General features: G+C 39.3%; 1 protein-coding gene across 2 annotated transcripts in view; it reads left to right on the plus strand.

Annotated features, from left to right (window-relative positions):
- Positions 1–7,367: 7,367 nt before the first annotated feature.
- Positions 7,368–24,080, plus strand: part of pcdh10b (protocadherin 10b) — a 45,203-nt gene continuing 28,490 nt past the window's right edge. The window contains exons 1-3 of one of the 2 annotated variants that reach the window (XM_059345550.1): positions 7,368–10,367; positions 12,008–12,066; positions 14,627–14,733. In XM_059345550.1, coding sequence (XP_059201533.1) covers positions 7,854–10,367; positions 12,008–12,066; positions 14,627–14,733 — 2,680 coding nt within the window. In that variant the 5' untranslated portion in view covers positions 7,368–7,853. The remainder of the gene's footprint in view (positions 10,368–12,007; positions 12,067–14,626; positions 14,734–24,080) is intronic. The other variant, XM_059345551.1, reaches the window with a different exon arrangement.

Below are 24,080 nucleotides of genomic sequence, written 5' to 3' on the forward strand. Positions count from 1 at the left end.
CGTGTCTCACTGCACCACTGATACGTGTCTCACTGCACCACTGATACATGTCTCACTGCACCATGATACGTGTCTCACTGCACCATGATACATGTCTCACTGATACGTGTCTCACTGCACCATGATACATGTCTCACTGCACCATGATACATGTCTCACTGATACGTGTCTCACTGCACTACTGATACATGTCTCACTGCACCATGATACATGTCTCACTGATACGTGTCTCACTGCACCATGATACATGTCTCACTGCACCATGATACATGTCTCACTGATACATGTCTCACTGCACCATGATACATGTCTCACTGATACGTGTCTCACTGCACCATGATACGTGTCTCACTGCACCACTGATACATGTCTCACTGCACCACTGATACATGTCTCACTGCACCATGATACATGTCTCACTGATACGTGTCTCACTGCACCACTGATACATGTCTCACTGCACCATGATACATGTCTCACTGCGCTACTGATACGTGTCTCACTGCACCACTGATATGTGTCTCACTGCACCACTGATACATGTCTCACTGCACCATGATACATGTCTCACTGATACATGTCTCACTGCACCATGATACATGTCTCACTGCACCATGATACATGTCTCACTGCACCACTGATACATGTCTCACTGCACCATGATACATGTCTCACTGCACCATGATACATGTCTCACTGCACTACCGATACATGTCTCACTGCACCACTGATACATGTCTCACTGCACCACATCATGTCTTTTTTTGGTCATTTTGTATCTTTTTTTGTCTTTTTTTAGCCATTTTGTATCTTTTTTTGTCTTTTTTTAGCCATTTTGTATCTTTTCGTGTCTTTTTTTAGCCATTTTGTATCTTTTAGTGTCTTTTTTTAGTCAGTTTGTGTCTTTTTTTAGCCATTTTGTTTCTTTTGTTTGGTATGATATGGTCATGATACATGTCTCACTGCACCACTGATACATGTCTGTCTCACTGCACCACTGATACATGTCTGTCTCACTGCACCACTGATACATGTCTGTCTCACTGCACCACTGATACATGTCTGTCTCACTGCACCACTGATTTGTGTCTCGCTGCACCACTGATACGTGTCTCGCTGCACCACTGATACGTGTCTCACTGCACCACTGATACATGTCTCACTGCACCACTGATACATGTCTCACTGCACCACTGATACATGTCTGTCTCACTGCACCACTGATACATGTCTGTCTCACTGCACCACTGATACATGTCTCACTGCACCACTGATACACGTCTGACTGCACCACTGATACGTGTCTCACTGCACCACTGATACGTGTCTCACTGCACCACTGATAAATGTCTGTCTCACTGCACCACTGAGACATGTCTGTCTCACTGCACCACTGATACGTGTCTCACTGCACCACTGATACGTGTCTCATTGCACCACTGATACATGTCTGTCTCACTGCACCACTGAGACATGTCTGTCTCACTGCACCACTGATACGTGTCTCACTGCACCACTGATACGTGTCTCACTGCACCGCTGATACGTGTCTCACTGCACCGCTGATACATGTCTGTCTCACTACACCACTGATACATGTCTGTCTCACTGCACCACTGATACATGTCTGTCTCACTGCACCACTGATACATGTCTGTCTCACTGCACCACTGATACATGTCTCACTGCACCACTGATACATGTCTGTCTCACTGCACCACTGGTACATGTCTGTCTCACTGCACCACTGATACATGTCTCACTGCACCACTGATGCGTGTCTCACTGCAGCACTGATACATGTCTGTCTCACTGCACCACTGATACATACGTGTCTCACTGCACCACTGTTACTTGTCTCACTGCACCACTGATACGTGTCTCACTGCACCACTGATACGTGTCTCACTGCACCACTGATACGTGTCTCACTGCACCACTGATACATGTCTGTCTCACTGCACCACTGATACGTGTCTCACTGCACCACTGTTACATGTCTCACTACACCACTAATACATGTCTCACTGCACCACTGATACGTGTCTCACTGCACCACTGATACGTGTCTCACTGCACCACTGATACGTGTCTCACTGCACCACTGATACATGTCTGTCTCACTGCACCACTGATACGTGTCTCACTGCACCACTGTTACATGTCTCACTACACCACTAATACATGTCTCACTGCACCACTGATACGTGTCTCACTGCACCACTGATACATGTCTGTCTCACTGCACCACTGATACGTGTCTCACTGCACCACTGTTACATGTCTCACTACACCACTAATACATGTCTCACTGCACCACTGACTTGATGGAACTTGATTTAGAAAATCTCTTCTTGGAGCCAATTCATGTTTCTCCTCCAGTGGCCTGTTGGAGCTCTGACAGTCTGCAGACAGTGTGAATCGTGTGTGTGTGTGTGTGTGTGTGTGTGTGTGTTTAGACCTGATGTTGGAGTGTGAGTGTGTGTGAGTGTAAGTAAATGAGTGTGTGTGTAGATCTGATGTTGGAGTGTGTGTGTGTTTTATGTGTCTTTTTTTGTCATGTTGTCTTTTTGGGTCATTTTGCGTCTTTTTTCAGTCATTTTTTGTATTTTTGTGTCATTTTTAGACATATTGTATTTTTTTGGTCATTTTGTGTCTTTTTTTAGTCCTTTAGTCCAACATAAAATGTGATTTTGAATCTTTTTTTTAACTTTCAAAACACTATCATGCTCAATAAAGAATTGTAAATGCTGCAAATGTGACCAAAGGTGTCAAATCTACCATATAAGAGGGTTCCATCCAGTTCTATCATTTGATACTAAATCTATTTGAGCTTGTCTCCAGTTTTACTTGGTATATCATCATCAAACTGAAACTGGCCTCATGGAGTTTACAGCCAGAACTTTAGAGGTAAATTTACAGTAGGGCTGCTTTGTTTTGTATGTGTTTGTGTGTGTGTGTGTGTGTGTGTGTGTGTGTGTGTGTGTGTGTAGTGCTGTGTGTGTTCACTAGGGGGAGCACTCGGTCTGCTGCTCTCCTGAACACACACCGGCTGTCTCACATATTTCCTGTCACGGACCAAAGGTCAAGTGTCAGTTCACAGAAACGAGACGAGAGGAAAAGATGATTTAAGGAAACCAGAAATAATTAAAAATACATAAAAGTAAAGAGGAAAAAAACACAGACACACAGTCTGTCTGACTGCTGGTTTATTTATTTACGAGGTTTGGTCCACCGACCAGATATATGAAACAGCATCAGACTTCAACATGGAGGCTGGAGAGATTACCCAGAGGAGCACAGAATTTAGATCACTTAGTGAATAAAAAACTTTGAGAAACACACACTTGAATTCAGATAATTCGGTACAGGCGGCTTAGAAATAAAACATCAGACTCCCGAAACAGACAAAAGGGGAAATAAGGGTCAAAAAATGTCAATATTTATTATTTATCAGTCTTCAACGACATCTGAAGTGTCCATCTTATCAGAAATCACAATTAGAGAGTTCACATTTGATACGTTTTGGTATAATTTGGACTATTAGTGCAATTTTGACGACTTTTCATTCTGCCTGTATGAACCAGTTAAAAAGTGTTCACCATGACGTGTTGGTATCATTGTTTTCAGCTCAACCACACCTATATGACCTGATTATTATTTTATTCATTTTGACTTACTGGATCAACATTTTCAACACAAAATAGCACACAAAACACACACACAAAATCACATAAATAACACTTTTTTCCCATTTTTTCTTAACCAAAAAAACACATAAAAACACACATAAAAACACACCAAAGACACAAATAAAAAACACACCAAAAACACATTCATTTTTTTTTTTTTACAAAAAAACCCCCATGAATTACAAAAAACACACAAAAAAAACACCAAAAACACACTGAAAACACATACATTTTTTTTTACAAAAAACACAAAAAATGGCAAAAAACACACATAAAACACACATAAAGACACACAATAAAACACAGATAAAAAACACAAACAATGACAATAAACACACATAAAAACACACAAATAATGACAAAAATGACACAAAAAACATTAAAGACAAAATATTGCATTAAAAATGCTGAATGTAAACTGCAAAATTTGAAAAACCTGCAAAAACTTACACTTGGTCGAGTTGTTTTTTTTTTTTTTTACCTTTGTTGAAAAAGGCTTGATGCACTAAATTAGACATGGAAACTTCTAAAAAGGGCTCCAGGACTCCATGCTGCTTCGTTTTTACGTTGCAACATCATGAAGAAGTCTTGCTGCGGTGCTTTCAGGGACTCTTAACGGTTAAATCTGTAGTTGCTTACTTTATGTATTCTGATAATCTAATGTACTGACAGAGATGGAAGGGTTAACCTTCATGTTTTCTCCTTTCAGCCACTTGGAATAGTGCAAAACGAACTGAAATGTCTGAATCTGATTCCTCACTAAACCTTATGGTATATGACCTCTTTTATAAATGTGTCTGTTCTAAACCTGCGTTTATTGCTGCCTGCTTTCAATATCATTTTATCCTTTTTGTATTTTTTCCAACATCCCATGCTGCAGTTTCCCTTTTCCCTTCCCTGAGATGTTTGGCTGAATTAATAACTTACCAGGGGAGGACTCAGACTGTTTGAAGGGCAGGGGCGGAAACATAAAAAGGGCCCATTCTGCACAACATGGGGCGCAAAAAGCTCTGATGCATCATGTATGATGGAATAGATCTCATCCTGGATTATGATTAGCATGAAGTTAAAAGGAGATCCAGATCAAAGTAATTACTGATATGGTTCTGACAATTAAAACCATCGGCATGCCCCCCTGGAGAAAATGTGTAAATTCTTATGTAAAATGCATCAATCTTGTGCACTTTGTGAGCTAAATGAGAGCAAAAAACTTTTGTCATAATGACGCCAAAAGTAAAGCAACGCCTCTTTTGCGTTCCCCAGAGAGGAACGTCTGCACCTCTTTAGCTAACCACAACATGTTCTTTCAGTTTGCAATATTCTTGCACGAGAGGGCATATCATCATAATTTATTATATGAAGGGGAACCCTAGAAGGCACCCAATCATTATTGCACATGTAAAGGGCAGCCAATAAGGTCTTTCCTCTGGTTTTCACCACTCTGGAGGCACTTTAGTGCACTTTTTCAACCATGGAGGCATGAAATATACTATATTTCTATTTTCTATGCTTAGTGCTGCTTTATACTAAATCATTTCCATGAATTAAAGTGTTTATAATGCCATCATCACTCTTTTTGTGTTTTGTTTCCAGTGCAGTCAAACCCTGTGGTTCTCTGTCAATGACTAGTAAAGATCTTTTGGTTCTTCCCATGTATACAGATCACACACACACACACACACACACAACTACAACAGTAAAACCATTTACACTCTCAGTCTAAATGTCCTCAGTAGACTCTGGGCTGATTATAAGATAAGATGTGTAAACAGGCTCGCCACCTAACTGACACTGGAGCAACACACACACACACACACACACACACACACACACACTTTGAGATGCTTCTGCCTCCTTTGTTTGTTTGTTTGTTGTTTTGCATGTCTTTGTAGTCATTATGCATCTTCTTGTAGTTTTGTGTATCTTTGTTTAGCCCTTTTTGTAGGTTGTGTTGTCTCTCTACAGTTGCTTTGTGTCCCTTTGTGTCATTTTATGTCTCTTTGTTTTAATTTTATGTCTCTTCGTTTCAATTGTATTTGTCTTTGTGGTTGTTTTGTGTCTCTTTGTGTTTGTGTTCTATCTATTTTTGTCTCTTGCAGTTTCTTTACCTCCCTTTTGTAATCATTTTGTGTTTTTCTATGTGCTCTCTGTAGTTGTTTTCCCCATTTATTTTGCTCCTTTTTGCAGTTACTTTGTGTTTCTTTGTGGTTATTTTGAGTTTTTGTGGTCATTCTGTGTCTCTTTGTGGTTGTTTGACTCCCTTTTAAGTTAATTTGTGTCTCTTTGTGGTCATTTTGTGTCTCTTTGTGGTAGTGTTGCATCTATTTTTGTCTCTTGCAGTTTCTTTACCTCCCTTTTGTAATCATTTTGTGTTTATTTGTGGTCTTTGTCGTTGTTTTTCCCATTTATTGTGCTCCTCTTTGCAATCACTTTGTGTCTCTTTGGGTCATTTGATGTGTATTTGTGGTCATATTGTGTCACTTTGTGGTTGTTTTGTGTCTCTTTGTGGTTGTGTTGTGTCTATTTTTGTCTCTTGTAAATTCTTTACCTCCCTTTTGTAATATTTTTATGTTCCTTGTGGTCTTGTAGTTGTTGTTCCCATTTATTTTGCTCCTCTTTGCAGTTACTTTGTGTCTTTGTGGTCATTCTGAGTCTCTGTGGTTGTTTGAAGTTCACTTGTGTCTCTTTGTTTGTTTGTGGGTGTTTTGCATCTCTTCATGGTCTGTTTGCATCTCTTCAGGTGCCATCTTGCAGGTGAAGACACACCTAACCCTAACTGACACTGAGCCTGGTCCACCTTTCCCCTTAAATAAAACATGCAATACACATAAAATGTTGCAAAGACATTAGATGACATTGAAAAAAAGCATGTGAAGGGGTTTCAGTTTTGGAAAAAGATGGGGATCTGAATAATCACCAGCATTATCCTCCAAAAACAAACACACAACAACAACAAAACACACATATGATGACATCCTGTCTTGTAAAAAGGCAAAAAAACAAAAACAAAACCATAATTCCAGAGCCTCCATATGATCCTTGATATGAATCAGACTCTGGTTTGCATTTACGCCGCTAGGGGTCGTATGAGGTCCGCATATGTGCCTCTCTGCCTGCCTCTCTGTCCCGCTGCTGTGTGGCTGCAGGACACTTAATAACGTTTCAACTACTGGGTGTAATTATAACGCACAGCCTTAAGAACAGCACATGAACGGCGAATGATTCCCTGCATACATATCACAATATTTGCATGCATTAACCCGGTTGGCCCAGTCTGTCCCGGGGCCCACACAGGGCCCGCACCGAGTCAACAAGTCCTCTCATCACACACTGCTTCATTAGAAGGTGTTTTTTTTTACATTTCAGACAGGTGGAGGAGGTGATTAGGACGCAGCAGCTGATGGGTTAAAGCCCTAAATGTCCAGCCTGGTCGTTCTTTATCCCGTTTTTTCTTTGCGTCAGGTATTCTGGAGAGAAGCTCAGAGGGAGGTAGAGAGAGATAGAGGAGCGGAGAGGGAGGCTCGGGCCGAGCGGGGCGTTGACAGGCAGCCCGGCCATCCAATCAGGAGAGAGCTCTCAGCGTGACTTACAGCCGCGGGGGCTGAGAGGGGGAGGCGCGATGCGGGGAAAAAAGCAAATAGTTGAGTGAAGAGCGTCAGTAGAGAGTGGAGTGGAGGGGACCGCAGTGAGGAGCAGGGTGCCAAGAGGAGAACCAGAGCCAGAAAACAGGAGGACAAGTCTGACATTTGTTTCCTGATTAGGGAGTATCTCAGAAGAGAACATGCATCTCTTATTTTTCTTATATGGATATTGATTTCTTCTTTTTTCCCTCTCCAAACTCCTCTCCAGACTGGTTTCAGCAGCACTGCGCTTCATTGGAATGTGCGCTGTGGCTTCTCCGGGACACGTCTCAATGCAAGACCACGTAGATAGAATAGAGAAGAGCTCCTGCAGTCATTAAAACTCCTTAACGCATCGCAATGTCTCACTTTTAACGGGACGCATTTCTCTGGACGCCTTACACCTTTTTGGAGACTTTTACGCATTTTGGAGACTTTGTCTCCCGGCTGAAATGGGTGATGGAAATGGACATTTTGTCCGTTAACAGAGGATAATAAGGTTTATAATATTTTCTACCTAAGTGCACTTGTTTTCCCGGCGATGATTGTGCTTTTGATTGTCCTGTGCATCGCGGATGGAGTGCTCTCTCAGATACGCTACTCTGTGCCGGAGGAGGCGGACCATGGCACCTTGGTGGGGAATATCGCCGAGGACCTGGGACTGGACCTTACCAAACTGGCCTCCCGCCGCTTCCAGGTGGTGCCCAACTCTCGGACACCATACCTGGAGGTGAACCTGGAGAACGGCGTCCTGTTCGTGAACGAGAAAATCGACCGGGAGCAAATCTGCAAGCAGAGCGCCAACTGCCAGCTCAACATGGAGGTGTTTTTGGAAAACCCGCTGGAGCTGTTTCGGGTGGAAATTGAAGTGGTGGACATTAACGACAACCCGCCCAGCTTCCCGGAGACGGACATCACGGTGGAGATCTCGGAGAGCGCCACTCCGGGAACCCGTTTCCCCCTGGAGAGCGCCTTCGACCCGGACGTGGGCTCGAACGCTTTACGCACGTATGATATCACCACCAACAACTACTTTTACCTGGACGTGCAGACCCAAACGGACGGGAACAAGTTCGCGGAGCTGGTGCTGGAGAAGCCGCTGGACCGGGAGCAGCAGGCGGCGCACAGGTACGTGCTGACGGCGGTGGACGGCGGCCAGCCGCCCCGGACCGGCACCGCGCTGCTGGTGGTCAAAGTGTTAGACTCTAACGATAACGTGCCGGTGTTCGACCAGCCCGTCTACACGGTGAGCCTGTCGGAGAACGCGCCGGTGGGCATGCTGGTCATCCAGCTGAACGCCACCGACATGGACGAGGGACTTAACGGGGAGATCGTGTATTCCTTCAGTAACCACATCTCCAGCCGCGTAAAGGACCTGTTCAGCATAGACCCGCGCACCGGGCGCATCGAGGTGCGCGGAGAGGTGGATTTCGAGGAGAGCGGCTTGTATCAGATCTTTGTCCAGGCCAAGGACCTGGGGCCGAACGCCGTGCCCGCGCACTGCAAAGTGCTGGTCAAAGTCACCGACGTGAACGACAACGCGCCGGAGATCACCTTCAGCACCGTCACCGAGTCGGTGAGCGAGAAGGCGGCTCCCGGGACCGTCATCGCGCTGCTCAGTGTCACCGACCGGGACGCGGAGGAGAACGGCCAGATCCACGTGGAAATCCTCGGCGACGTGCCGTTTAAATTAAAATCCTCCTTCAGGAATTATTTCACCATAGTGACCGACGGGCCGCTGAACCGGGAGCAGGCGGACTCTTACTCCGTGACTGTGGTGGCGCGGGATAAAGGGACGCCCTCCCTGGCCGCCAGTAAGTCCATCAGGGTCCAGGTGTCGGATGAGAACGACAACGCGCCCACCTTTACGCAGCCCATCTATGATGTGTATGTGACCGAGAACAACGTGCCAGGGGCGTACATCCACGCGGTCACGGCCCTGGACCCGGACATCGGGCAGAACGCGCTCATCAGCTACTCCATCCTGGAGTGTGACATCCAGGGCATGTCGGTGAAGACCTACGTGTCCATCAACGAGGAGACCGGCTACCTGTACGCGCTGCGCTCCTTCGACTACGAGCAGCTGAAGGACTTCTCCTTCATGGTGCAGGCCAAAGACGCGGGCACCCCGGAGCTCTCCTCCAACTCCACCGTCAAAGTCATCATCGTGGACCAGAATGATAACGCCCCCCTGGTCCTGGCCCCCTTGGGGAAGAACGGCACCGCCAGGGAGCCCCTCCCCCGCTCCGCCGAGCCGGGCTACCTGGTGACCCGCATCGTCGCCATGGACGCGGACGACGGCGAGAACGCGCGGCTGTCCTACAGCATCCAGAGGGGCAACGAGAACGGCATGTTCCGGATGGACTGGAGGACCGGGGAGCTCCGCACGGCCAGGCGGGTGTCGGCCAAGCGGGACCCCCACCAGCTCTACGACCTGCTGATAGAGGTGAGGGACCACGGCCAGCCGCCGCTGTCCTCCAGCGCCAGCGTGCTGGTGATGCTGGTGGACAGCGTGGCTGAGGGCCGTGGCAGTGGGGACCGAGGAGGCTCCACCAAGGCCAAAGACGGGACCCTGGACCTGACCCTGATCCTCATCATCGCGCTGGGTTCCGTCTCCTTCATCTTCCTGCTGGTCATGATCGTGCTGGCGGTGCGCTGCCAGAAGGACAAAAAGCTCAACTTTTACACCTGCCTGACCAGCGAGTGCTGCCTGGGCTGCAGCTCGTGCTGCTCCCGGCAGGCCCGGGCCCGCAAGAAAAAGCTCAGCAAGTCGGATATCATGCTGGTGCAAAGCGCGGGTAACGTCAGCGGGGCCGGCACGGCTCAGGTCCCCGTGGAGGAGTCAGGGAGCTTCGGCTCGCATCATCAAAACCAGAACTATTGCTACCAGGTATGTCTGACTCCAGAGTCTGCCAAAACCGACCTCATGTTCCTAAAGCCGTGTAGTCCGTCTAGGAGCACTGACACCGATCACAACCCGTGCGGGGCCATAGTGACAGGGTACACAGACCAGCAGCCTGACATCATATCAAACGGCAGCATTTTATCAAACGAGGTAAGAGTCCCGCTCATACCGACAGCCTCACCCCCCTCCCTCTTTATCAGAGACCCTCAGCATGTCTAAGACCTGGTCCCCCCTCAGAAACATGAAGCCTGCCTGTTTGAAGCCACTTAACCCTTAATAGGACACCCCAAATTCCAAATTTCAACCCTAGAGAACATTGGAGGATAGTTTTTCATGTTCACTACCACAGGGCCACATATAGGAGCGTGCACTTAACCAGATATGATGAAACTGCAGTTTTAAATATGTTTTCAGTGCAGTAACTTCACATATTTCATGCTCAAATGCATGTATAACAGTATAAATAGGAATACAAAAGGTTGGAAGCACATAAAAAATAACCACTTACTGTGATTTTTTTTTTTCCAGTGCAAGAACAGCAGACCAACATTAATTGCAATAAGTAATTTTGTGCATTTTTTACACTGCACTTTTAAGATTTCATGCTCAAATGCATGTAGTTGTACTGAGGGCCACTTCAGGTGAGGGTGCGGGCCGTTTGTGGCCCCCGGGCCTCCAGTTGCCCATCCCAGACATAGAATGTGGCCTGTGGAATTTGTAAAAATAAACATACAGAACCGGGGGAGGGGGGTAATATATTTTAAGAAAAAAGTTTACGAGATTAAAGTGGCAAATCTACGAGAAAAAATGCAGAGATTCATGAGATTTAAAGTGGTGAATCTGCAAGAAAAAAGTCCCTTTTTTGCCACTTTTTCCTTCGTAAAAGCAACTTTTTTCACGCAGATTTGCCACTTTAAATCTCTTAAATCTGTGACTTTTTTTTCGTGCAGATTTGCCACTTTAATCTAGTAAATTTGCAACTTCTTTCTCAAAATAATACCTTCCCTCCCCCACGTTTTTATCTATATTTTTATTAATACTTGGCCCTAATACGCCGTCATAGTCAAGTTCTCCTCGTACAAGTCGTTGAAGAATAACACGACTGTTTCTTGCAGTTTTTTTCCCCAAATTTTTCATTTTTACATTGGAAGTCAAGGTCAATAAAGCTAATATTATTATGTTATTATCATACTGATTGGTAGCCTGATCTTTGCTGATTATCTGGAAGAAATCCATGTCGTTCTAAGACCAAACAGGACCTCATTTTACATCCACTGTAGTTACCAAATATGGTTCTTGGCCTGATTAAGGGTTAAAAACATCCCTACATGCCCGATACAGAATATGTTTCAGCCATTTCCATTTCATAACCCTCCTTCAAATCGACTCAGTGGCATGTCAGGTGCACAAATGAGTGTTATTAACTGCTAATACACACAGAACGCCACAACATCCTCTGACTTATTTGAGGAAAAGGCATTAGAGCGAGCACAATGATTAGACTGGCGGTTGCTGACATGTTGCCTTTAGCGCTCCTCGGGGAGCTCGGCCTCAAACAGCAATGACTGCATGTTTATGTTGTGCTGCTAGAATGAGAGGAAGAGGAGGAAGGAGAGGAAGAGTGGTGGCTGGGAGGCTGCTGGCTGCACCAACACACAGCACACAGAGTGATATGTTAATGGTTTAACACTCCGCTTCATCTCATGGCTAACATCAACTGTGTGGGCTGGTGATCATGTTACACAAGGTGCTGCAGCGTCACACTGATACCTGAACGTTTTCTCTTCCAGACCAAACACCAGCGTGCTGAACTCAGCTACCTGGTGGACAGGCCCAGACGCGTCAACAGGTAAATTACTGATACTTTTTTTTAATTGTTGTATATTTCTTAGGGAGGTGCTTCTTAAAAAAGCCCATATAGGTGTTTTTTTTTAACCCTCTGGAGTCTCCAAAAGCTCCAAATCCAGACTTCTAGATGACATCCAGGTGTAAATTTACCTCTAAAGTTCTGGCTGAAAACTCCATGAAGCCAGTTTCAGGTTGACAAAATGACTAAAAAAAGACACAAAATGACAAAAAAAGCCAAAAAATGACTAAAAAAGAGACAACAAAAGACACAAAATGACTAAAAAAGACACAAAATGACAAAAAAAAACCCCACAAAATGACTAAAAAAGAGACAACAAAAGACACAAAATGACCAAAAAAATGACAAAATGACTAAAAAAAGACACAAAATGACAAAATCAAAACACACATTGACAAGAAAACCCACAAAATAACTAAAAGAGACACAACAAAAGACACACAAAACAACAAAAAAAAAGACACAAAAGACACAAAATGACTAGAAAAAGACACAAAATGATCAAAAAAAGACACAAAATGACTGAACTCAGCTACCTGGTGGACAGGCCGAGACGCGTCAACAGGTAAACTACCGATACTTTTTAATTTTTGTGTATTTCTTGGGGAGGTGCTTCTTATAAGCCCGTAGCTCCCTGGGTGCTCGTTGCATGGTGTGTTCACTTGTGTGTAAAAAAGGATGGGTTAAATGCAGAGTTTGAATTTCCCCATTGTGGGATTAATAAAGTGATTAATCTTAATCTTAATATGAATTTACCTCTAAAGTTCTGGCTGTAAACTCCATTGAAGAAAAGACACAAAATGAAAAAAAAACAAACACAAAATGACAAAAAAACAAACACAAAATGACTAAAAGACACAAAATAACTAAAAAAGATACAACAAAAGACACAAAATGACCAAAGAAAAGACAAAATGACTAAAAAAGGACACAAAATCACCAAAAAAAGACATAAAAGACACAAAATGACTAAAAAAAGACACAAAATCACCAAAAAAAGACACAACAAAAGACACAAAATGACCAAAAAAAAGACAAAATGACTAGAAAAAAAGCCACAAAAACAGACAAAATGACTAAAAGAAATACACAAATTGACAAAAAACACACACAAAATAACTAAAAAAGACACAACAAAAGACACAAACTGACCAAAAAAGACACAAAATAACAAAAAAAGACACAAAATGACCAAAACAGATTCAGTGACAATGACCTGTTCTCTGACCTGCAGAATGACTCGTCAGTATTGTAATCCAGACTTGTTGCCTCCATCAGAGTATAAAACAAAGCAGCGTGGAGCCCTACTGTACATTTACCTCTAAAGTTCTGGCTGTAAACTCCATGAGGCCAGTTTCAGTTTGATGATGATATACCAAGTAAAACTGGAGACAAGCTCAAATAGATTTAGTATCAAATGATAGAACTGGATGGAACCCTCTTATATGGTAGATTTGACACCTTTGGTCACATTTGACACATTTACAATTCTTTATTGAGCATGATAGTGTTTTGAAAGTTAAAAAAAAGATTCAAAATCACATTTTATGTTGGACTAAAGGACTAAAAAAGACACAAAATGACCAAAAAAGACAATAAATTACTAAAAACTTCCATCTCAGTGACTGTATGTAATGAACCAGACTATTATTTGTTATTGTACAGTGTAATTCACATGGACCATCCATTACACTTCTTCTATCCTAGGCTAGGTATTGTGGGCTCATGTTTTGTATAGGTGGAATATGTATGTATACATGTGTTGTGTTGTGTTGTGTTGTGTTGTGTTGTGTTGTGTTGTGTGTATGTTGGCTGCTGAAAAACCTACATTTCTCTGCTGCGATAAATAAAGTATATCTTATCTTATCTTATCTTATAAAAAAAGACAAAATAACTAAAAAAGACACAACAAAAGACACAAAATGACCAAAAAAGACACAAAATGAACAAAAAAAGACACAAAATAACTAAAAAAGACAGAAACGAACAAAAAAAGACACAAAATGACCAAAAAAAGACACAAAATGACTAAAAAAACAAGACATAAAATGACTAAAAAGACACAAAATGTCCAAAACAAGACACAAAAAGGCACAAATTGACTAAAAAAGACATAAAAAAAGACCAAAAAAAAAGACACAGAATGACTAAAAAGACACAAAATGACCAAAAAAAGACACAAAATGACTAAAAAAACAAGACACAAAATGACTAAAAAGACACAAAATGTCCAAAACAAGACACAAAAAGCACAAATTGACTAAAAAAGACATAAAAAAGACCAAAAAAAAAAAGACACAGAATGACTAAAAAGACACAAAATGACCTAAAAAGACACCAATAAGCCCTCTTACATGTTATATTTGCAGCCTTTATTCACATTTGCAACAGTTTGCAGCGGGGCAGGTTGTGAACTATTTGCTCTGTTGATGATGAGATGAATAATCATAACTGCTGCTGGTTTCTCTGATTAAACGCTCTCTCTCTCTCTCTCTCTCTCTCTCTCTCTCTCTCTCGCTCTCTCTCTCTCTGTTTGTCCCAGTTCGGCGTTCCAGGAGGCGGACATGGTCAGCTCCAAAGACAGCGGCCACGGAGACAGCGAGCAGGGGGACAGCGACCACGACGCCACCAACCGAGGACACTCCTCCGGTAAGAGCTGCTCAGCTACATGACCCCACCTGCTCCCTCTCTCGCTCTCTCTCTCTTTCTTCTTCTACTACTTGATTGAAGCGGCGTATTCAAAGGGCAGATCGATGCTGAGCTTCTCCAGGACTGGAGGAGAAGCTCCATCATTAGCATGAGGTTATAACATGTGGTTATAATGCTGCGTGGCTGCAGCTGCAGATCCCTGCTCACTTCTTTTTTATTATTTTTATATGTGTGGATATTTGAGGAGGAAATAGAGGTGTGTTGCAGAGTTGTGTGGAGTTGGATCAGGCCTTTGTAGAGGTGGATTTTTGAATAAATGTAGAGCAGGTTTTGTTGAATCGAGGTTTATTGTGATGAATTGATGCTTGAGATTTGGTCTATTAACAAATTATTTTGGTGCTCAGTTCTGGACTCGTTTAAACAATGGAACATAATGCATGCTGCAATATTACATGCATGTATAATAATGCATGCTTTATCATAATGTTGAGTCCTTTATTTGATTGTTGAGGTGTGTATAAGTCAGGGGTCGGCAAAGAGGCCAATAAAAGGGAAAAACAGTCAGAATGGAGCCAAAAAACCTTATTTTAAGCCTTAAAATGAAGATAAAACAGCCTTCTTAGTGTACATTAGCCTACAGATATTACTAATAGCTCATAATGAGCATTTTTATATGATTTTGTCAGAATGCAGTGAGGACCCAAGTGCAAATGAGAGTCTGGAAACCGAAGAAATGTCTCAGGAAAAGTAGGAAAACTCAAAACTAGACTTGAATTTAGCAAAAATTTAGAGTATGGGTCTCAAACTGGTGTCTTTTTGGTAATTTTGTGTCTTTTTTGATAATTTTGTAGGTTTTTTTTTGTAATTTTGTGGGTTTTTTTGTAATTTTGTGTCTTTTTTTGGTAATTTGTGTCTTTTTTTAGTTATTTTGTGTCTTTCTTCAGTCATTTTGTGTCGTTTTTAGTCATTTTATGTCTTTTTTTTAGTCATTTTGTGTCTTTTTGGGTTATTTTGTGTATTTTTTGGCAATTTTGTATCTTTTTTAGTCATTTTGTGTCTTTTTTTAGTCATTTTGTGTCTTTTTTTGGCCAGTTTGTGTCTTTTTTTAGTCATTTTGAGTCTTTTTTTGTCATTTTGTGTCTCTTTTTGATCATTTTGATACCGCCTCCAGCTGCCCTCAGGTAATTTGAGTGTGAGCCCCCTGATTTAGAGGTTATGACACCAGCTTGTAGACTTTCAGAAGCTATGATGCACATTTAGGTTGACTAAATAAAAAAAAAACAACATTTTTCCTGCCGTATATAATCTAAACATGTTTACAATTGAAGAAAACAAATTGCTTTGAGCCTACACCATGATATATTCATTGTGAAGGAATAAACTTGAGTTGTAGACTTTGGTCACTCTGCACATTGTGTGGTGTGGAGAAGTGAAAGCTGTTTTTAATTAGAGGAACTCTGAGAACACGGCTGGAGTCAGCAGCATCTGAGACGTTTCACTGCTGAGGCTCTGAGATATTTCCCTCTGGTGACTCTGTGGTTTCCTATTATCACTCAAAAAAAAGGAAGAAAAATGAGATATTACCCATAATAATTCACTATGAATGCTCTCATGATGCTACCTTAATAGAAAGTATCACCGTTACACTTTACAATAACCAACTAAGTGTAAATAATTAATAATTGGTCCATAAACCATCTATAAATATCAAAGTGCTATACATATTTAATCTTTTAATGTTTCAAACCAATTTCTTAAAGGAATATGCATCATTTTGAAATCATTAACATACTTAATATGGTGTTAAAAATGTTAAAATGAGTGCACATAAACTATTAATTATAATTTAATTGTTTATTAATGGTAAAGTAACTATAAATTTACATTAATATACCATCTATTCGTCATTTATACATTATGTAGTTAGTTAAATATTAATAAATTATGTATTTCCCATTCTAAATGGCCTATATACGGTTTATAAATGATGATTAAACATTAATAAACTATCTGTTTACCATTTATAAATGAGTTTTATTGCAAAATGTTACCTTATTATGCTTTCATAAACACACATAATGCTAAAAAAGTGACTTTTAATGATTTATAAGTGTCTTATGGATGACTTATAGGGCTTATAACACATTATAAGATGCTACAATAGTCCATGCAGTGTCATAAATCACCATAGTTTGTATTAAGTAAACATATTGATACATCTATAATAATAATAATAATGTATAAGTGTGATTTAAAAGAGCCCGTGCTGCAGCCTGAGTGATCATTATGTAAGGCACCAAACTGTTAATAAACCATGCAGAAAATTACAAGTAAAAAGTTCCAACTGGCTGTTTTCATCCCATGATAATAAAGCCTGAACAAAATGTAATTTGTCTTTTTCTTAGTCTGAATATCATATAGGGGTTCATAAATTAAAGTTCCAGTCCTAAAGCAGACACGTTGAGCTGTAATTCTCTGCACGCTTTATTAACAGTTTGGCGTCTTACATAGAAATCAGACTCCTTTAAAGACACTTTACACAGCAGCAGCAATGGGACATAATGCACGCTGCAATATGACATATGCATCTATAATAATAATGCATGCTTTATTATAATGTTGAGTCCTTTATTTGATTGTTGAGGTGTGAATAGGTCTACTTTACTAACAAAAGAGACCAAAAAATGGGAAAAACAGTCGGAAATAGAGCTGAAAAACCTTATTTTAAGCCTTAGAATGGAGATAAAACAGCCTTCTTAGTGTAAATTAGCCTACAGATATTACTAATAGGTCATAATGAACATTTATTTATATGATTTTGTCAGAATGCAGTCTGGAAACCGAAGAAATATCTCAGGAAAACTCAAAACTAGACTTGAATTTAGCAAAAATGTAGAGGTTATGACACCAGCTTGTAGACTTTCAGAAGCTTTGATGCACATTTAGGTTAATTAAATTAAAAAACAAACACATTTTTACTGCTGTATATAATCTAAACATGTTTACAATTGAAGAAAACAAATTGTGTTGGGCCTACACCAATGATATATGAATTTTGAAGGAACAAACTTTTCATTTCGTATACAATTTTTGTCAGAGCCACTGCAGACGATCCACTATGACTGTTAGTGCATCAGAAGGTGTGTTTATGACGCTTTATAACTCCCTATGAATGTACGTTGGCCCTGAAGTGCAAATCACAACGACAAATCAAAAAAACACAACAATAAATCAGAAAACACAACAGGAAAACAGAAAATACAACAACAAAACACAACAACAAAATAGAAAACATGTTGTTTTTTGATTTGTCGTTGTATTTCTTGATTTGTTGTTGTGTTTTCTCAACACAACAACAAATCAGGAAACACAACGGCAAATCAAAAAACACAACAACAAAACAGAAAACGTGTTTTTTTGTTTTGTTGTTGTGTTTTCTGATTTGTTGTCGTGTTAAGAAAACACGACAACAAATCAATAAACACAACAACAAAACAAAAAACACAACAACAAAACAGAAAATACAACAACAAATCAAAAAAACACAATGCAAACGCAAAACAGAAAACATGTGTTTTCTGATTTGCCGTTGTGATTTGCACTTCAGGGCCACCGTATGTATAACAACAATAATAAAAAAAAATGTTATAGAGCGCTTTACACTTAAAACAATTAAAATGCAGTTAAAGAAACTGAACGTATAAATGCCCTCTGATGTGATCTCCATAGAAAGTGTTCCTAAAACCAGAACCAGACTCAGAACCAGACCCAGGTCCAGGTCCAGGTCCAGGTCCGTCCTGTCCCTTACTATCTGGTCTGCCTCTCTGAGCCAGGTGATGTCCCTGTCTGTGTCAGTAGCTGTGTGTGTGTTAGAGGAGCAGCTCTGTGAGGGTCTGTGCTGCTGAGACTCTGAGACGTGCTGAGCCTGTTAATGAGGCGGAGAGCTGCTGCCGTAGAAACAACAGACGATTCATTCGTTCATTAAAGTCATTAATGCGTTCATTCATGCAGCCACTCTTTAACTGCTCTCTCTCTTCTTCTCCTCCTGACCACATCACTCTAACCATCCTGGTTGGTTTATCTCTGTTAATCTAAAGGAACCGGTCTGAGCCACCAACAGGGCCCCACTGAGTCCTGGATGCTGGTTTTATGTCTTCATTCAGGGGAAACTTTAAAATAAAAACACATTCTGCACAACACGGAGCCCCAACACACACACAACAAGCTCTGATGCATCATGTAGATGGAATAATCCTCAACCTTGATTATGATTAGCATTAAGTTAAAGGAGATCCAGATCAAAGTAATTAATGATATGGTACTGATTAATTAAAACCATCGAACCGAACCATCTACAGCAGGGGTCTCAAACTCAAATTACCTGGGGGCCGCTGGAGGCAGTATCAAAATGACCAAAAAAAGACACAAAATTACTAAAACAGACTCTAAATTACCAAAAAAAAGACACAAAATGACAGAAAAAACTAAATTACTTAAAAAAGAAACAAAATGACCAAAAAAAAGACAAAATTATTTAAAAACGTCACAAAATGACACAAGAAAGACACAAAATCTCCCAAAAATACACAAAATCGCTAAAAAAGACACACAATTATTAGAAAAATAAACAAAATTACTAAAAAAGACACAACATTACTAGAAAAAGACACAAAATTACTAAAAACAATTATTAAAAAAATACACAAAATTACTAAAAAAGACACAAAATTACCAAAAAAAGACACAAAATGACCAAAAAAGACACAAAATGACTAGAAAAAAAACACAAAATTACAAAAAAAGACGCAGAATTACAAAAAAAGACACAAAATGACCAAAAAAGGACATAAAATGACCCAAAAAAGACACAAAATTACCAAAAAAAGATACAAAATGACCAAAAAAGACACAAAATTACCAAAAAAGAAACAAAATTACAAAAAAGACGCAAAATTACCCAAAAAACCCACAAAATTACCAAAAAAAGACACAAAATGACCAAAAAAATACACAAAATTACGTTACGAGGGCCGCAATTGGCCCGCGGGCCGCCAGTTTGAGACCCCTGCTTTAGAGGGCACCCAATCATTTTCTGCACATGTAAAGAGCAGCCAATCAGACACTTCCTCCTGTGTTTTTTACCGCTCTAGACTCACTTTAGCGCTCTTCCCCAGTAAACAGAGCTGCAGCTCTAACAGTCAGACTCCACTGCTGCAGGTTTTTCTTTCTTTTCCTCCGCTGTGGAAGATTTCTCTCCTAATCGGGGCTGAGCCAGCCAGCTGCTTTATGTGGATGGAGTTGTCCTATTTTGAGTGCATTAGCATTTCATGTGAGCGCTGCCAACCAGAGTTCAGACTGCTGGTATGAATAGTCCCACTCTGTTATACAAGTAGGCTGAATATCATTTCTCACTTTAACCTGAATGTTGGTGTAAATGTCTGACTTTGAGGGAATATAAACTGTTTTATCAGTTAACAAAATGAGCCAAAGTTGTCAAACAGAAGCAGCTGAAGCTAAATAATAATGAGCAGATGAAAGAAAACGATAAAGAAACATGAATAAATGTTTGGTGATGGGCACAAAACATCATATTTTGGTATTTTTAGGCTGCTTAGAGGTCTCCAGCACTTTTATTAAAACAGACTGTGATGAAAAGAATATGCAGAGATGCAGATATTCAATGCAATAATAATAATAATAATACATTTTATTTGTTTTGCACTTTACATTAGAGGAAATCTCAAAGTGCTGCAGGTTAAAAGCATAATATTCTAATTATAAAAAGGATAAAAAAGGATAAAACAGCTAAAAACAGAAGAAAACGTATACATATATAAATACATACACAATCTAAAAACCATGTTTTGCTAAAAAGGAACGTTTTTAGTCATTTGCACCACAATAACAAGAATAGAACAACTGAAAAACCTGAATGGTGAACGTAAGAAGTTTGTGTTAAAAGAGAAATTTAGAGGGATTTTATGTTCATTTCTTGTGAGAATAACATCAGAGATGAGTTTTTCTGTCATTTTAAAGACATTTTTTATACAATTATCTGCATTAAGTTTCATCTTAAATCATAAATAATAACTTTTAGGAATATAAACTGTTTCATCAGTTAACAAAATGAGCTAAAGTTGTCAAACAGAAGCAGCTGAATCTAAATAAAAATGATGTGATGAAAGAAACTGATAAAGAAACACTGTAAAAAATACAGTGAGCGTACGTAAATGTAAATATCAGCAAAAACATTCATCATTCGTCATTTTTACTGAATAATCCCATTATTAAAGTGTCTACTACGGTGATGTACAATGTTTAATTTTATGCCCTAGTTCTGATGCAATTTGACAGTGTTTTATTGTTATTTCTACAAAAAAATTTTTTACAGTGCACAGCTACCTTTTTTTTTTTACAGTGCATGAATAAAGGTGCACCAAAAATCACATTTTGGTTTCTTTAGGCTTAAAAGTGATTAGATATCAACACACTGTGATGGAAATAATATGCAGAAACACAGTTTCCTTCACTGTTTGAAAACATGCAGCTGCAAAATATATAAAAATGCATGTAAAATATGAAATGCATAGACTATCTCTGTGCTGTTTTCCTCTTTTCAACCGTCCTGAAATACAATTATAACCGTTAGTAAAAGCTGTCCGTCCCAATTATGAAATGACTCTTCCTACAATGAAATGATTTCCATAATTAAAAGCTTGGCATAAATAAAACACTATGGAAATGATTAAATTATAAATTAGCTGACATTTTCTATAGGGGGTAGGGTTCCTTGTAGGAGAGGAGAGAAGCAGAAGAAACATCAAACTGTGGCAGGAAAACGTTTTTTTTCTCATTATATTCCATTTGAAAATACATCAATGTAGCTTAAAAAGTCCTCATATCGTACCTGAATGCCTTTTTTTTTTGCTTATAAATGGATTTAATGTAAAGAAAAGGAGCCATTTGAGCATAAAAATCACCTGATATATTAAAGTTAATGCAACTATTTTGACACAGGGAGCTAATATAAGCTAATTATACTGGAGTTGCCTCAAATCCTTTCCCATTCCAGGTTATATTAATCAATTAATTATTCAAATTACCATGCTAATTGCCCCAGGGGCTTTGCGACCCCGGAGGGTTCGGGGCTCTAGGACAGCTGCCAGTTTCAGAAGCTGAACATCAAACCTGGAAACCAGACGATGTGAGCAGAAACATGGTTTTTTTTTCATGCACTGGTCAGTTTTTTTAGATTTTCAGCTGTTTTGCATTGAGTTCCTGCAGACTAGAGGGAAGAATTCACCAAAATACACACTTAGTGTTTATTTTGCGGCATTTTGTCTATTTGTGTCTGCAGATTTCTCTTAAATTCACCAACAATTAGCATTAGATATGCCTCATTTGCATATTAAAATGTTCAGAATCTATATTTTGCATTGCAGGTTTTCTGATCTTTTTTTTCATCAATTACTGATACGGTGGCCGATATAAACATTTATTGAGCTGGAATGAAAATAGACCTTTTATATGTGGATTGTGCGCCATTTTTCCACCACTCTAGTAATTATTTAGTCATATTTAACATTGTTTTACATTATACACACGTAAATGTATTTAATTGTCAGCCAAATCTATAAATGATAACTGAGGAAATTAATAGAAAAATAGGAATAAAACTGTTACTGTTCAGTTTCAGTTAATTGCTGACTAGTAAAAAGAAAAAGAATAAAATATAAATAGCTAACACCATTTCTTAATCACACCAAGCAACATTTTTCTGCAAAATATATTATGTAAAAGGGAAAAAAAAGTCTTAACAGCACTTAAACAGGCATAAAAACCAATACCAACTATTTATCTGTCAGACTCTAATACAAAAATCTAATTTTCTTAATGTTAGTACCATCTGGGAGGTGATATCTGTTATTTTTCTTTTACCAGTTTTACCTGTAGTGTAATCTTACAATACATTTTTATTTCATTTATCCTTTATTTATTTCTAGAGGAATCATTGAGGGCAACCCCTCATTTATAATGATGTCAAGAGTACAGAGAAAACACATGCAAAAACATTAAAAACAGTAACAGTGAGAGGCAGATTTCATGTTTATTATAGTTTAGTTATTGGTTATCATAGTTTTTAACTATAATTATGTTGAGTTTGAGTGAATGTTGTCAGATTTTCCAGGTAGATGCAGCAAAAAAACTGCAGTTTTTCCAAATTCAGTATTAGTCAGTGGAACATTGAGCATTATGTAATCACTAAAGCATGTTGGATATTTACTTTATTACCAGTTAAATAAAGTACTGAGGTTTGCTATCAAGACTTTATAAATGAAAAGGAACCAGTTATGGTTGTCACGATACTAAAATATTCAACTCGATACTGATACTCAGGAAAATATACCATTTTCGATACCACCAGGATAAAAACAAATATTTTTATTAACCCTTTGATGCACAACATGGGTCTTAAGTGACCCGACTGAGGTTTTAATTTTCTATATTTTTGCAATAAATTAATTTCATCATTCAGTATTCCAGGTTTTCCTAAATCAACTTGTTTTTGATCATCATACATCCTAATTTTTTGTTTTTCATTTCTTACTTTTTGAATAAAAACCCTTTTTGTATCACTATGCTTCTAATGCACAACATGGGTCAAAAAATGTCATTATGGGGGTATTGTGTGTATATTTTTAAGGAAAAATGAATTTAATCAATTTTGGAATCAGGCTGAAACATAAAAAAATGTGGAAAAAGTGAAGCGCTGTGAAAACCTTCCAGATACACTGTATGTGTGACAAAATGATACACAAACATGTTAAATATATTAAATATATGAGTGTGGAAAGTAACTATTTGAACAAATTACTATTATTATAGTATTAGGTCATTTAATTTTAAATCAAATTTGGATGAATGAGTCATTTTTGACCCATGTTGTGCATTAGAAGTGTCCATATGTTGTGCATCAAAGGGTTAAGAAGAAAAATGAACAGAACCACAGGTTAAATATTTATAATAAAAAACAGTTGTGCAAAAAGAAACTGCAACTATGAAAACAAGCTTCAGATACTTGATACTTTTTAAAATGAGTATCGTATCTGGATACAACATTTTAGTAACACTTTACAATAACCATCATTTATAAATGGTAAACAGATTATTGTATATTGTATTGTATATGTTTATTAATGTTTAATCATCATTTATAAACCGTATATAGGTCATTTAGAATGATAAATATATAATTTATTAATCTTTAACTAACTACATCATTTATAAATGGCTAATAGATGGTATATTAATGTAAGTTTATAGTTACTTTTCCATTAACAAACAAT

Source organism: Centropristis striata, chromosome 12 (genome assembly GCF_030273125.1).
Source record: "Centropristis striata isolate RG_2023a ecotype Rhode Island chromosome 12, C.striata_1.0, whole genome shotgun sequence".
In the NCBI taxonomy this organism is placed as follows: Eukaryota; Metazoa; Chordata; class Actinopteri; order Perciformes; family Serranidae; genus Centropristis; species Centropristis striata.